The sequence below is a fragment of the Pinus tabuliformis genome, chromosome X (assembly GCF_031772625.1).
Source record: "Pinus tabuliformis cultivar Carrire ecotype Pingquan chromosome X, CPIR1, whole genome shotgun sequence".
NCBI classification, from domain to species: Eukaryota; Viridiplantae; Streptophyta; class Pinopsida; order Pinales; family Pinaceae; genus Pinus; species Pinus tabuliformis.
The window spans coordinates 465,398,318-465,414,597 of record NC_142308.1 but is presented as its reverse complement, the minus strand read 5'-3'; the positions used below and the strand labels follow the sequence as shown (position 1 = coordinate 465,414,597).

Genomic DNA, 16,280 nt, shown 5'->3' with positions numbered 1-16,280 from the left:
TTCTTGCGATTAGGTACATAAAAGAGATTCTATCAATTAATCGAGTTACCCTTATTCAATAGAGAGTTAACATTCCCTACACCCTTTCTGGGATAGGTGGCATTGGCTCCAAGTATAATCCCGTGATTGTTTCCATCTCTACCAAATTAGGGAGTGCACCCATCTATCCGATGAAGTGCCTTAAAGCACAAGAATCTATAAGACAGTTTCCCAAAGAATCTGAAGGAGAGGGCCGATACAAGATAACGCTTCTTTATCTTATTAGAAAGAACATTTGATTCTTCATACCTGGGGTTCCTTGCTTTCTATGAAGAGCTGGCCATTTCCTTCATGACCTGCATTACCTATCATTCCTTTGGTCATTGAATATGTCCCTGGAATGATTGTTATCATCATCAAGTGATGTGTCCCTGCCATTCATACACTCCTTCGCATAATGGCCGAACTAGTTATCTGCCTTTCCTTCCACACTGAGATCTGGTCTTCCAATGAAGTGATCTTTAGGTAGGCCATATTCCACTGCGCCATTTTGATAATATTCTCTACTTCGAATTCACCCTTGGTGAATTTGAAAAGGGATGAGGAATCCACTGATCCTTTCATCCTTTCCCAATTGACTTCGGTGAGTGCTCTTTCACTCTTTCTTGGGCATTGTCTTCACCTTAGCTTTGATACCATGTTAATTTTAGGTATGTTCTATGCTTAGAGCAATTTATTTCAATTTTCACAATTTACTCCATATCTTTTCTAGATTAGCAATCACATCAGCATTAAAGTAAACTGCAGATAGAACATAAACATAAATCGCAGAAGACAAGCCAAGATAAGAGGACACAAGATGTGGCACTAGCTAGGGACAAGCCCCAATGTGGGGAAATCCTAGATCAATTTTTCTTATATGTTCTTCAATAGTTCAGTAGAGAGAGAGAGAGAGAGAGAGAGAGAGAGAGAGAGAGAGTATGTTTACAACAGAAGTCAACACTTTGACTTATCTAGATAAGAGAATAGATCATCTCTAAGAAGATGATACATGAGATCAGTTGAAGACATGCTACTTCAACTGATTCTCCAAGGTAACTCCTTCACCTATCATTGTGCTGCATTTCGTCATCATGCTGCACCTCACCACGCTGCACCATGCTACACCCATCATCACTATGCTGCATCTCATCACGCTTCATTAATCATGAGTGTACCCGTCACTGTACTGTATTATGTGCCATTACTACACCATGTTGCCATCCTAACCTATGTGTTGGCTGCACTTTTCTTGCTTGTTGTCCCTTGCTTGCTATTGTCCCTAGCATGCTTATTTTCCTTAGCATGCTTGTTGTTGCATGTTAGTTGTCCCTTGCATGCTAGCTATAACATTGCATGCTTGGTGTATTTATTGCTAAGTACCATACAACTGTCCCAATGTTAGTTAGTTGTCCCTTGCATGCTGCTCTCCTTCGGAGATAGATGCTCCGACTATTTCGGCAGTTCCCAACAGTTCTGGTAGTTCCGGCTATTCCTGGCAATTCCGACAGTTTTGGTTGTTCCCTACAGTTTTGATAGTCCCGACAGTTCCAGATTTTCCAGCAATTTAGGATTTTCCGGATTTTCCGACTTTTTTGGCAGTTCTTGCTCTTTTGGCATTTCTAGCTTTTCTGACTTTTCCAGCTTTTCTGGCTTTTCTGGCTTTTCCAACTTTTCTGACTTTTCTGACTTTTCTTGTAGTTCCATCTTTTCTGGCAGTTCCAGCTTTTCCAGCATTTCTAGCTTTTTCGGCATTTCTCGATTTTCCAACTGTTCTGGCATTTCTGGCTTTTCCGGATTTTCCGGCATTTTTGGCATTTTTGGTATCTCCGGCTTCTTTAGTAGTTCCGGCTTTCCGCCCTCTGGATCAGAGCAACATTATTCCTTAGGATCTCTCCTCCTACTAAAACCCAAAGACAAGTAGAGAGAGGAAGAGATCCCAAGTGTATTGAAATGACTTGAAGGCCACCTCTATTTATACTAAAACGTTGAGCACATGTGGGTTTTATTTGGTTGCTAGCCGACCTTGATGAATTGTCTTATAACGCAAATAGATTCATAACTCCATGAATACCTATGGGAATCGGATGATCTTTAGATCAATCCTACACCTCTCAATGAGAGGGATCAAAGAAAAATATCAACTGCCATAAATAAGATGACCCACATGGAGTTTGGCCCTAGTTGCCAATTTTAACATAAAGCGACCTCACTTTCCAATTGATTTTTCTCCAGAAAGGGTTTCCTAGGTCATATCTTGTCTCAAATGTGTGTGTGAGATTTTATTTAACTTTTCTCTATTTTCTACATAATTTTTAATTTTCATACATGCATTATTAATAGTATTACATAGATCCAGACATCTAAAAAGAAATAAAACTCTAATAGTACAACATTTATGATTTTAAATAAAATTTTATTAGATTGATTGTGATGAATTGTCCAGTGGAATATCCAAAACATTTTTTAGATCAATCATCATGAGACTCAAACCTAAGATTTTATGCAGAATGAGCAACCGTGACACCAACTTGACTACTATGTTCCTCATTTATACCATGCATAAAAAACGAAATAAGCGCCAACGATATTAAGCCACAACCGAAGAAGTTGGTAATCATATGAGGCCACAGATCGAAACAAACACCAATGATATTAACCCATAGACAAAACAAACATCAATGATATCAAGCAATATAACAAAACTTGACCGCGTGACCTCCACAATGCAATGCTTCACACTAATTGTACAAATGCTCACAGTTTAATAAACTTGAATGCATAATATTTTCCATTGTATCACATCTGTATATAGGTGTGAATTCTACTAGAGATGATGTTGATTCAAATTGGTGTTTATTTTTTATTCAAATGGGGTCAAAGTTTAATCTACCATATGATCAAATTGTAAGCCTAGATTGTGACCAAGTTATCCCCTTATGCTTCACCTTTTTCTTCATGTGACCATTTTATATGACCCGGTCCTTAGGTGCCCATGGTCAATTGAATACTGATGAAAGCATGGTGTCATTGTTCCACATGGAAACCTTTGAGTGGTGCCATGTGTCATTCAAATTTGGCCCACTTTTCCACCTAATAATGTCAACTTAACATGCCATGTGGCACCTTGTTATATTACCATATCACCACGCGTCATCCACTGTGCTTCCACATCATCACACATTATCCAATGCATGGCAATATGCCATTAGAGGTTCACCTGCTATGTGACGACATTTCATTCATTGTTGACGTGTCAACCTGCCACCGGTTCCTCATGGGACATGTTAACCTACAGTTGGAGGGATCCTCCATCCACATGTCAAATTTTTATTGGTCAAAGAGGTGTCATGTGGCGAAGGTCAGAAGGTATTGGGGGGTGACATTCATTGAATAATGTGCACATTTGTGCTCCATCCACTACAACTCAAACATAAACTTCTCACAACCAGAAGATTCACACTGGATTTGCATGATGTTTAACAAATTTGGGGTTTGACCCCTTTTCATCATTATTGATTTTAAAACTACGTTTTCTTCTCATTTTGAAGGAGTTTTACCAAGTGTGTTATACAGTTGGAAAGATCTTAGAGAGGCATATCCAACGAAACCTTCTGCATACTCGTTTAATCAACATAGATTCACTAAATTCTCAAAAATTTCTTAAGGCTATCATACCTCTGACATCAATGACAACACTCTGTCCAACATACTTAGCCATTGTTAACCATAGTTAACCATAATAAACCATAATCAAGCTTAGAATAGTCCACTATCATACACCACAGACAACTTGTGTTGGTAGCATGGTGTTGGCATTGATGTCAACAATTAAGTTAGTTGTGTAATGGGCATTGATGTCAAACATGTAGGTGATTCGAATTTTGGGGGGAGACCCCCAAGGTCTAAAAGATTGAAATGGATTTTGAGGGAGAGGCCCCCAAGATCTAAAAAATTAAAATGCGAGAAGAAAAATAGGAGAATGCCCAATAAACAAAACCACAGATTTTTTTTTCTTAAAACAGAGAATAATTGTAAAAGCTTACATTGTGGCGGACAAACTGTCCTTTTACAAAATGCAATTTGTTACTTATAGTATTTTTCAGTTACAATACCACGGGTCAATTCCATGGGTGAATGAATACCATCGGTAGATGTCACAATACCACGGGTCAATTCCATGGGTGAATGAATACCATCGGTAGATGTCACAATACCACTGGTCAATTCCATGGGTGAATGAATACAATGGGTGGATGTCACAATACCATGGGCAAATACCATGGGTGAATGAATACCATGGGTAAATTCCACAGGTGGATGAATAACAGGGGTGGATGAATAACATGAGTGGATGAATACCATGGGTTGATGCCATTTTCTATTCAGATCATTCCTCCCTTCGTAAGAAGCAATGGTCCCAATTGCATGAAGTTCCCTCTTGTGAAGCCTTTGTTGAATATGAAGAGCCACTGAAGAGAAGGGTTTTATGTGGTTAACCCATAGCCATGGTTTTGGAATTTTGGTTGGAATCTTGTGAAATTTTTTGTTGTTTAAAATAAGTTTTTAATTTCATGTATGAATTTAGCATAGTTAAAAAGTTAGGCTATTTAGATTATGGAGAGTTTACTACAAAATTCAAATTTATGATTCCCAATTTTTTTTTGTGAATTCTAAACAATTTAATCTGAATAATAATAAAAAAAATAAAAAAATAAAAATAAAAATAAAACAAGTAGACAACACCTTAAAAAAAACCTTCCAAAAAATAATACAAAACTACCCAGTTTAAAAAAAATAGATAAAGTAATTAATTAATCACTGTAATTTAAATATTTTATATATTTATTCTTTTATATATATATATATATATATATATATATATATATATATATATATATATATATATATTTTGATTTAAAATTTAATTAAAAAAATAAATTTTATATATTAAATTTATAAAAAATAAATATTTAAAATTTTAAAAAATATAAATATTTTTTTTTTTTTTACAATGTCGGCTACTCATATATTAAAAAAACCTTCTGAAAAGAGATCTAGTACAAGACGGGGGAGAATATGAGAGCTAAGGCACAAAATCGGGTACGCAGACCCGCAATCCTCATAGCTTCTCTTAATTGAAAGCAAAACTGAAAATAAACGGCTATATTGCCTTACATAGGATCCTCCTAACCAAGCAAATTTGCAATGCATAAGATCATGGATAGTGTTGAGTGACCGAGTCTTCCTTCCGGGCGCTGGCTCTAGTCGAGGCTTCTGCCTGTTGGCTTTCTGTAAGAGTGCGAAGATGGTCGATTACCGCCTCCATGTGGATGCAGCGGTCCTTTAAGTCTTCAATCTCCTTTTTTCTTTTTTCCAGCTTCTTTCGTTTGGAGTTTCTATCAGCATGGTAGTCCTCTTTTAACTCCTTCAGCTCTTTTTTCACACTGTTAATCATAATAGTATGCGCCATGCACATGTTGCATTCTTTGTTGTTGAAGAGGTTCCCCATAGGGTCTCTGTTCTGGCCTTGGTTGGATGGCTGGCCTTGCTTATCCGCCATCGAGATGGCTTGAGGATGGATGGCAGAGAGCGCACTGAAATTGCGAAAGCCTGAAGCTACCTTGAAGGAAGCGAGATCACTGAGAGGCTGAAGATTTAAACGGAGGAGAGAGGATCTCAAGAGCCTCGGGAGGGCGTTGCTGAGGAGACCAGGAACACTGTTAGTTAGAAACAGAGTAACAAGAGAAGGGAGATGGCTTACCCTGATATCAGAACGGAAGGCCAGTGCACACGGAGGAAAGAGAGAACCCGAACTGCGCCGAGACTTTGGGGAGGCTCTTGAAGCTCGAACTCTATTTGTGGAGAGGATGGGAGGCGATCCACATTTTATAGAAGGAGGGAGGTTCCTAAACCGAGAGGGGAGGGACTGAGTGAGGCCGATCTTGGATGGAGCTCGGTCAAAAATCATGATTGCCCTGTTGTCCATACGCATGCCTGAGACATAGGCTTTGCAGTGATTGCAGAGAGGGCCTTCTTTGGAGGAGCGCGGGATCACGCAAACTCTGATGGTGATGATGAGCTTTGTGACACGAAAACGAGGAGATCTCCCATAGTACTTGTTTGTGCAGCTTGGGGATTTGGAAATAGATTCGGAAAGATGGCCTGGGTGATTGAGATGACTTCGCCCTTGAGATGAGACGGCTGGATGCTTTGGCTTACGGGATGTCTCTGACATAAATTTTGTCATTCTCACGAACCTGTCCAAGTCTCCTGTTGACCGCTTGGTTTGCTTGCTGGTCTGCATCTTTGTTAAGATTCCTGAGAACGTGTTTGAAAATCACTTCTCCAAGCGCTCTGGTGTTCTCCATGATTCGATTTTTGATATTGTTGAGAGCCAATTGCTTAAATTCTCTCCCTGTTATCATGGTTGCTATAATTATAGCTGAATCCCCTAGTATCAGAATGTTCTGAAGGTCGAGTTTCTTTGAGATATGTGTGCCCAGGAGGAGGCCATAGGCCTCTGCTCTGTTATTAGACATTTGGCCTAGCCCCCATTCAAAGGAAACCATGAGATTCCCTTGCGCGTCCTTAATGATCCCGCCAGCGCCAGCTTGACCAGGGTTCTTCTTAGAGGCCCCATCGAAATACATTGCAGGTCTGTTTTGTCTTCTTATCCAGTTGTTAATTTCCTCCTCAGTGCCTCGAAGCTTCCAGTCCTGGTTGCAGTTCTTGTCCCTCATATGATTTGTAGGATTTGGTTTAAGATTGAATTTACCCAACCAGACCTTTAGCCTCTCATCGTCGATCTCCATGTCTGTCTGGGTTATCCCTTTAGCTTCTAAAGACTCAGCAATAAGGGCAGTAGATTTGGCCACAATGCCTGATATGGTAGGCTTATCATTGTTGAAAATGCAATTATTTCGAGCCTTCCAGATTTGCCAACACAAATTAGAAGGGATGTTGCTCCAAAGCCTGTTCACTATGGGTTTGCCTTTTTTGGGTTGATAGAGTCTTTTGTCCCAGCTTTTATGGAGGGCCTGTATCTGAGGGGGAAGGGCCTCTGAAGTGATTGTATCAGAGAGGAGATTCCAGCATGCTTTGGCAATCGGGCACTCTATGAAGAGGTGAGAGATGGTTTCTTCTGCTAGCCTGCACATGCAACACATAGAAGGCCCCTGAATACCTCGCTTTCTGAGGTTCTCAGCAGTTAGGATTTTACCATGAAGTAGAGTCCAATTGAATAATTTGATCTTAGGGAGGCATTCAGGAGTCCAAACCGCTTTGTGCAGGGGCCAATTGTTTACCACAGAGATGTCTTGAAGGGCTTTATATCCTTCTTTAACCGAGTAATTGCCTCCATTAGGGCCCCAAACGAACTTGTCTTCTTTCCCTCTGTTGGTGGGGGCTGAGCCACTGAGGGAGCATTTGAGTTCATCCCATAGCTTATCTAATTCTGAAGGGAGGTTGAGAGGAATCCAGCCTGCCCAGCGGTCATCATCCCAAAGAGAGATGTCTGAGAGAGAATTGAGGTTGGACTCTGCCATCCACCGATGGAGGGGAAAAAGGTGGGGAATGGTGTCTCTTGCTTGAGATCCCATAATGCTATCTTTCCAGATACTTACTCCTTTGCCATTTCCAGGAGCTCTAGAGGTCAAAGGTTTGCAGAGGGGAAGCGATTTCTTTATGAGATTCCAGGTTGGGGTGCCTTGTCTCTCAGTGATGTTTTCTGTTAGGATATTGCTGTTTGAGCCATTCAGATATTTCTTCTTTAAGACAATTGCCCACCAAGCTTCTTTTTCATTAAGGATCCGCCAGATGAGTTTGAAACCCATTGCTAGATTGGCTAGCCTAGGGACCCTGATTCCTAGCCCACCTTTTTCCATTGGGAGGATTACTTTTTCCCATTTAACCAAACTGAACTTCTTCGTATTCTGCTTGCCTCCTTGCCACAGAAAGCTACGCATTATTAGCTCCATATGTTTATGGATGCTTGCCGGGGCTAAGGTGATAGCAAACTGATAAATGGGGAGAGAGGCGAGAATGGATTTGATTAGAATCGATCGGCCTGCTAAATTTAACCAATGCATTCCCCAATTTTGCAATTTACCTCTGAGTTTTTCGATGATCTTGACCCAGATCCCTGATTTGATTGTTTCTTTAGCCAGAGGCAGCCCCAGGTACATGAAATGGGACCAATTTAGCTGGGCTGGTATTTCCATGATGTAGGATATACGCTGAATGATATGGTTAGGGACGTTCCATGTGTATATCATACATTTATTGTTGTTAAGTTTGCCACCAGAGGCCTGAAGGAAGAGGTCCAAGGCTTTTTTGAATCTCTTCGCCATAATGCATGATGCGCCACCAATGAGAAGGGTATCATCAGCAAACAAGGAGTGGTTGATACCTTTCGACCCTCTTATAATTTCAATCCCTGTTATTACTTTTTTCTTCCTCATGTTTTCCAATTTTGAGCTAAGAGCTTCCGCCATGAGAATGTAGAGAAAAGGAGAGAGCGGGCAACCTTGTCTCAGGCCCCTAGTGCTTTTGAAAGCTTTGCTGGGTCTCCCATTAATGAGGGGGGCTGTCCAATTGCCTGAGATGCACTCCCGCACCCTGCTTATGAAGAGCTCGGATAAACCAAGCTTTTTGAGGACTGCTTGAAGGAAGGAATGGTTAACCCGATCAAAAGCGTTTGCCATGTCCAGTTTCATTATCATACCCTTTTCTTTCCTGTTGACACTGCTTTGAATAGCCTCTTGAATGAGAATTACGTTGTCTACAATTTTCCTCCGAGGAACAAAACCACCTTGGTTTTCAGATATGAGGGAGGGGAGAATAGGTTTGAGCCTGTTGGCAAGGATCTTAGTTATGATTTTATAGGACACGTTACAGAGGGAGATAGGGCGGAAGCGATTAAAGGAGTGAGGGTTGGGTTCCTTGGGAATTAAGGCTAAGAAGGAGGATTTCATTCCGCTGCCCATCTTGCCTTTTTGGAAGAAGTTTCTTACTGCTCGAATGTAGTCCTTTTTGATGGTGTCCCAATGAGACTTGTAGAAATCCACCGTGAAACCATCAGGTCCCGGGGCCTTGTCGGAAGCCATGTTGCGGATTGTTTGCTCTATCTCTTCTTCCGTGATCTCTTTGTCCAACTCAGAGTTTTGGGCATCAGAGGTTTTGCATTCCAGCGTGTCAAGGATTTCCATGCCATCTCTGTCTTGCTGATCCTCAGTGAGAAGGTCTTGGAAGTGGGCGGAAGCTGCGTCCATGATTTCCTTTTGATCTTTTATTTCTGAACCATCCACTGTAATTTTATCAATATTGTTTGCAGCTCTCCTCATTTTCAAGCTATTATGGAAGAAGGAAGTGTTCCTATCTCCCGCCTTGAGCCATAGACACCTTGATTTTTGCCTTTGTTCCTCCTCTTCTTTTCTATTAACTTTGTACAGTTCCTTTTGAAGTTCCATCTCTTTGATCTGCTCCTCTTCCGTGTCTTGTCTTGAATCTTTCTCTTGGTTCCACTGCGATAGCTTATCTTGGAGTTCTGATTTGGCTTTAGTCTCTTCGATTGCCTTGAATTTTGCCCACTGTTTTATGGCCGATCTGAGGATCTTTAGCTTGGATTCCCAAATGTAGTGCGGGGACCCTCTGATCTCTGTTGACCACTGTTCTTTTACCAGAGCTCGAAAATCCCCATGATTTTCCCACGCTCTGTTATACCTAAATGGAAGCGGGCCCATATTCGTTCCTCTGTCCAGTTTTAGAACCACTGGCTTGTGGTCTGAGAAGTAACCCTGAATGATGAGGCTTTTGATACCAGCAAATTTGGCAACTATGCTCTCTTGAACCAAGATGCGGTCCAATCTTTCTTTGATGTTGTTTCGGCCTGCTCTCTTGTTGGACCAGGTGAAGCGCCCGTTCTGAGGGAGGAAGTCTACCAGGTTATGGTTTATGATGATTTCTTCCAGGGCGTCCCTTGAGGAATCTGCCAAAAAATTCCCCCCAATCTTTTCTTCAGCGTTTCTTATCAGGTTCAGGTCCCCCCCTAGGAAGATGCTTCGACCTTGCGTCTCCAGTAAGTCTGCCTTAATTGAGTTCCAGCAGGCAGCTTTGTCATGGAATTGAGGAGGGGCGTAAACATTGTAGATAGTATATTCCTCTGTCTTTGTTAAGTTCTGAATGTCTGAACGGATCCACCAACTGCTGTGTTTTTTATTTAAAAGAGTCCATTTTCGCTTATCCCAGATGGTCCCTATACCACCTGAGGCGCCAGAAGCGCTTACTGCTATTCCTTCGTGGGTTTTACTATTTTTTAGGTAGATCTTGAAGTCCTGCTCATTGATTTTGGTCTCCTGGAGGAGGAGGATGTCTGGGTGTTCTGATTTGAGAAGATCACGGACTGCATTGGCCTTGAGGGAGGAGCCCATCCCCCTACAGTTCCAAGAGACCAGATTCATTACTTACTTGTCTTGGGGTGGGATCCTCCTTTCTCTTTTGCTTTCTCTCCGCTTCCTTTCGTCCTGTCCAGATAAGTGTCCATTGGTTGCTGGATCCCAGTGGTCATTTCTTTTGCTGCAGTCTCGTCCCTAATTTCCTTATTGGATTTCCTTCCGACTTTTCTTGGAGGTTCCACCGATGGGTTACTTTCCTTAGCCTTATTCCTGGTTAGGATTCTTTCCACTGTGGTGGGGGGGGAGGGCGGAGGGGAGGTGGGAATAACAGGGGGGGCTTTCGGGGAAGGGGGCGGGGAGGGAGGATCTACCTCGGAAAGGGTTTCGAATTGGTTGGAGGATGAAGGAATGGTCGGGCCAGATTGAGAAGGGGGAGGAGGAGGGACTAAGGGGTTCTTGGAATTTCCATGGGGGGTATTGGGCTTCTTCTTTTTTACTGTTTCCCAGACTTCCTCAGGAGCTTCAGGGTTAGATTCAGAAACATTTGCATTAACTTTGCTACATCTATTGGCGAAATGGCCATACTCATGACATACCTTGCATTTGAAGGGTAGCTGTTCATAGTCGACTTGTTGAATGTGCGACCAGTTGTCAACTCTGAGCTTGATGGCTTCTGGCAATCCTTTCCCCAAATCGACTTCTACACAGATTCTTGCGCAAGCGTGCATATTCTCCTTAGGCTCCGATCTGTCTATGTACTTCCCTATTCCGTTTCCAATTGCTTTCACAGACTCATCTCCCCAGCAGTGGAGGGGCAGGTGCGGGAGCCGGACCCATACGGGCACAGCGTTGGGGACGTCCATCTCCGGATCGAAGTCGGGGGTCCATCTATTCAGATAGAGGCCTCTTGTATCCATAAAATATGGACCATTCCTGAAGATTAGGTTTCGATCTTCCACTGTTTCAAAGAGAAATGTGAAGAACCCTCTTCCGCAGAAGCGAATCGCTATTTTGCCTTGAACCATGGAATTCCAGTTTCTTTCCACCCAGCGCTGGACAGTGCGTGGGGAGGGCCATAAGCCCGTGAACTGTCCAACAAGGCCTCTTTCAGCAAGAGCCACAGCCGCTCTCCGAGGAAGGGCAGGGGGGAGCGGGATTTCCGGGATCTCATCCAGCTTTTTGATGAAGCGAGAAGTAGTCGGCCTGTTCTTTTCCACAGAGTTCTCCTGGGTGAGGGAAGCAAAAGATCTCATCAGTTCACCCGGATCCGGGTCAGAGGGACCTGAGGCCGCCATGAGCGGGTCTTATCAAAGAACCAAAGGGAGGGAGCGCCCTAGCAGCAGCGCTGCTAGGCGCGAGGGCGCACGGGGCAGAACCGGGGCAGAGAGGAAGGATAGGGGCCCGGAGAGAAGGAAGGAATAGAGAGCAGGGGGACACGAAGGCAGGAGGCCCAGCAGCAGGAGGGCAGAGCCTAGCAGCGAGGCTGCCAGGCGCGGGGCAGCGGATCGGTCAGGAGGCAGCCATGGCCGTGCGCGCAGCTCCAGCCATCCCACCTCACAAATCTCCAAAAAATATAAATATTTAAATCTTTAAGAATTTGGAGTTATTTATTTAGTAGATAATTTTTTAGAACTAAATTATATAAGACAGTTGAAATCATTTCCTACAAATATTTAACTCAAAAAAATCATTATTCAATAAAATGTTTCATCCATAAAAATAGGCAGAATATATTCATAAAAATAAACGGAATAGATTCACAAACAACAAATGTTTTACACTAGTTATATTCCAGCTCCAAAATCTATCTATCTACAATATTATACATTCAAATGTTTCAAAATCTATCCACAATATTATACATTCGAATGTTATTTATATATTAAAAAATATTTTATTTTAAATAATGTTATATAAAATTATAGAGGAAATTTTGAAGGGCTATTTTTTCGAGTTTTTGATGGATTTGTGGCTTGAATTTAGTTATTTTTGGCTAAATTTTGATTTGTGTTGATTAAACTGGTTTTTTTAAATTGTATATATAGATTTAGCATTCTCAAAAACTCTTGAACACTAAAATTGTGAAAAATTCATGATTTCAATAAATCTCTACTAAAACCTAAACAAATTAAATATATATATATATATATATATAATACCAAAAAAAAATGCCAATTAAAAACTAATCATAAAGATATATAATTAAAAGAAATAAAACTTCAGCTGTAAATTTTATTTTTAAATAAGTTCAAAAAATAACGAAATTTCCAAAATAACTGGTAACGGAATTTAATAAAAAGAAAAGATTGTATCGACCTTGTAACGGAATTTAATAAAAAGAAAAGATGCCGGACGCGCAGTTTCGTAACGGTCTTTGCTTTTGAGACTCTCCCATCCGCACTTGTGTCATCCGCAGTTTTGTCATTCCAAACTGGTATTGTTTCCACATTCACTGCTGCTGGTGTGGAAAAGTCGTCGGAGGAATATCTGCATTTTATTGTCAAGATTTTTTCATCACATGTTAATTCCAATAAATTCCCGTGACGACGGTTTGGAAGAGACTTGTTGGTCAATGTAAAATTGTAAATCCTGTTTGCTTTGGAATTTCTGCTGCTCCTCCTTGACATGCGGGCTGATATCTCGACTTTATCGTCATTCCTTGAGCCGGTATTCACGGATCAAATTCCTATAAATTCCCCCTCGTCCGCCATGACTACCAGCCTGAAGCAAAGCAGCAACCAACTGAGTCCGAAAATTTAAAAATTAATGGTTTTAACTTCGTTCTTTGTCAAAATCTCTACAATGAAGATAAAAATGACCATTACAGAGTGTTCGCAACTAATGCTTTGATAATGTAGACAATGAAGATAAAAATGACCATTACATAGTATTTGCAACTAATGCTTTGATAATCTGTCTAAATTATAACTTGAACTGTATTTAATAACTACACAGGTAGGCGAGCCGAACCAGGATCACCAGTGTTGGGAGAGGCCCGAAGACATGGACACACCTCGCAATGTCTATAAAGTAGACACACAACATCCTGGATCAGACGTTGCTGCAGAAACTGCTGCAGCGCTTGCAGCCGCCTCCATAGTTTTCCGTACAACCGACAGTAGTTATTCTCAGCAACTCCTTCAAACTGCAATACGGGTATATTAATTACATCTACTGAACTTCAAACATAATATACTTATTCTTTGCAATCTTTTTTTTTAAATCTTACCGACCAATTTTCTGTTTGGTGAGGTCAGGTGTTTGATTTCGCGGATAAATACAGAGGCTCTTACAGTGATTCTCTAAATTCGGCAGTTTGCCCATTCTACTGCTCTTACTCAGGATATCAAGTAAGAACTCTTTTGATTAGCATACCTGTATAAAATAGGTAATAGATGATGATATGATTGTCATGGCACGGCCCTTTGCTTGCAGGACGAATTACTGTGGGGAGCAGCATGGTTGCTAAAAGCCTCGAATAAAGTATCATATTTTAACTACATTCAGTCAAATGGCCCGACGCTTGGGGCCGATGATAACGGTAATTTGTTCAGCTGGGATCAGAAGCATGCAGGAGCCAGAGTTCTTTTGTCTAAGGTGAAATTATGCACCAACCTAAACACACAGTCGTAATTTTATTGGATTATGCCAGCATCATTCTTTCCCTCTGTAATGTTATCCCAACGTTATTATTTACTCTAATTTTGCCTTCGTTGCGTAGGAAGTTCTATTAAGAAATATACAGTCCCTTAACGAATACAAGAGCCATTCGGACAACTTCATTTGCTCTCTCGTGCCTGGAACACCATCTTCGCAGGCGCAATACACACCAGGTAAAGCTTCATGAAAACTAAAAGTACTCACATTCAGTATTCACCCCAGAAAGTTACAGTCCCTTAACGAATACAAGGGCCATGCGGACAACTTCATTTGCTCTCTCTTGCCTGGAACAACATCTTCGCAGGCGCAGGATATATCAGGACATAAAATTTATGGCGATTGCGGATTCTTCAAATATTTCGTAATCAATTAAAGGAACCAGGGGATATGGAAGTGGTTAATTATTTGATTCTAATTATGTTTGTCTGATGGCGAAATATTGGGAATTTTCAATTAACTTAAATTCAGAGTGATAGTGTTATTTGGGCTCCGGCAAATTTAAGATTTAATTATTAGAAAAATTTAATAATTATTATTTTTTTGATGATTAGATTTTGAAATATTCTTAATATAAATTACTAATTTTGATCATCAGAAAAAAACAACTATAATTTAATTTTAGCTATCAAACTTTAGAATATTCCCAATTATTTTAACCTAACTTCTTTATTTGAAGTTTTGCAGGTGGACTGCTCTTCGAAATGGGTGATAATAATTTGCAATATGTGACGACCACAACTTTCCTGCTTTTCACTTATGCAAAATATTTGACCGCTGCCCACCAAGTAGTGACATGTGGGGGCGTCACAGTCACTCCAACCCGAATACGCACTCTTGCTAAAAGACAGGTATAACGACCAAGTATTGTTTGTTATGGCTTTTGTGCGCAAAGAGTACTGCTAGGCCTATTGGTGATGATTATATTATGAAATGTATAGGCGTTGTTGTTATGGAAATTTTGGTTATATTTAGAGAAAATTTGGGAAGATTTTTTGTAAAATCAAATTATAGTTGTTAAACTTAAAAAATTAAGTGTTTTAGACATTTTTTATGGTGTCTAATCCATTTTCACCATCAAAAATACTATTCAAACACTGCTTCTACAAGATTTTTTGAAATTTTTTTGCCGGATTATGACCATTTTTGGCTGTCAAACCCAAAAAAAATTAAAAAATTAAAATGTTGAAGTGTTTGATTTTTTTTACTATGAAATAAAATTGTAAGTTTAATAACTATAATCTAAAATTTTCAAAAATTTATGCAAAATTTTCAAAAATTTATGCAAAATTTTATCATTATTTTACTAGAATTTCTATTATTTTCCAAACTAATTTACTAAACTAACATACATATATATATATATATATATAACAGGTGGACTACATACTGGGAGACAACCCACTGGGAATTTCGTACATGGTGGGCTACGGTGCCAAGTTTCCGGAGCACATACATCACAGGGGCTCGTCGTTGCCTTCCATTCACATGCATCCGCAGAAGATTTCATGCAACGATGGTTTCCAGGCGTTGCATAGCAACGGTCCCAACCCAAACACACTGGTTGGTGCTGTCGTTGGAGGCCCCGACAACAGTGACCACTTCCCTGATGACCGCAACGACTATGCGCACTCTGAACCCACCACTTACAACAACGCTCCACTGGTCGGCTCCCTCGCTTATATGTCACAGTTCTCTTCCTAGTTTTAGCCGCTGCAGCAGCAGTCAATAATCCCGCCGTCTTGTTGTTCCCGCACGGTGCCCTAATTCCTCTATGTATCTAGAGTTTTAAAGAGTTTCGGTGGCACCTGAATCTACTCTTGTTAAAATTATAGGATCTTAGTATACCTGACTTGCAGGTGGTTGGATGTACTCCTGGTGTTACAGAGGCAGCTGAAAAGATTGATCCTAGGTCTCTCATAAATTAGGACTGGCAGTTACCGATTCACCATGTGGTTATAAAAAAAACAAAGACTTTTCAAGGTATTTGCTTCCATGGTTAACCAAATCTCGGGGAGTTTGTGTTATTTCTAGGTTTTTGTTTTGAAGGTTATAAAATCTCTGGTCCAAACTTAGTAGAAAGTTAACTTTTTTGGGTTATTTCTTTGGTTTTTCTACTGTTTATATAGAAAGAAAGATATACCTGTACATATGGTTTGATTATGAGAAGTCAGTATTTATTTATATATAAAAATAAAAACAAATATTTTT

General features: G+C 40.5%; 1 protein-coding gene across 1 annotated transcript; it reads left to right on the top strand.

Annotated features, from left to right (window-relative positions):
* Nucleotides 1-13,037: 13,037 nt before the first annotated feature.
* Nucleotides 13,038-15,914, top strand: LOC149140672 (endoglucanase 1-like). The gene is made up of 7 exons (XM_089451041.1): nt 13,038-13,079; nt 13,368-13,568; nt 13,670-13,762; nt 13,848-14,009; nt 14,134-14,245; nt 14,757-14,920; nt 15,447-15,914. The coding sequence occupies exons 1-7, from the start codon at nt 13,038-13,040 to the stop codon at nt 15,771-15,773; spliced, it is 1,101 nt and encodes a 366-aa protein (XP_089307167.1). The 3' UTR covers nt 15,774-15,914.
* Nucleotides 15,915-16,280: the final 366 nt, after the last annotated feature.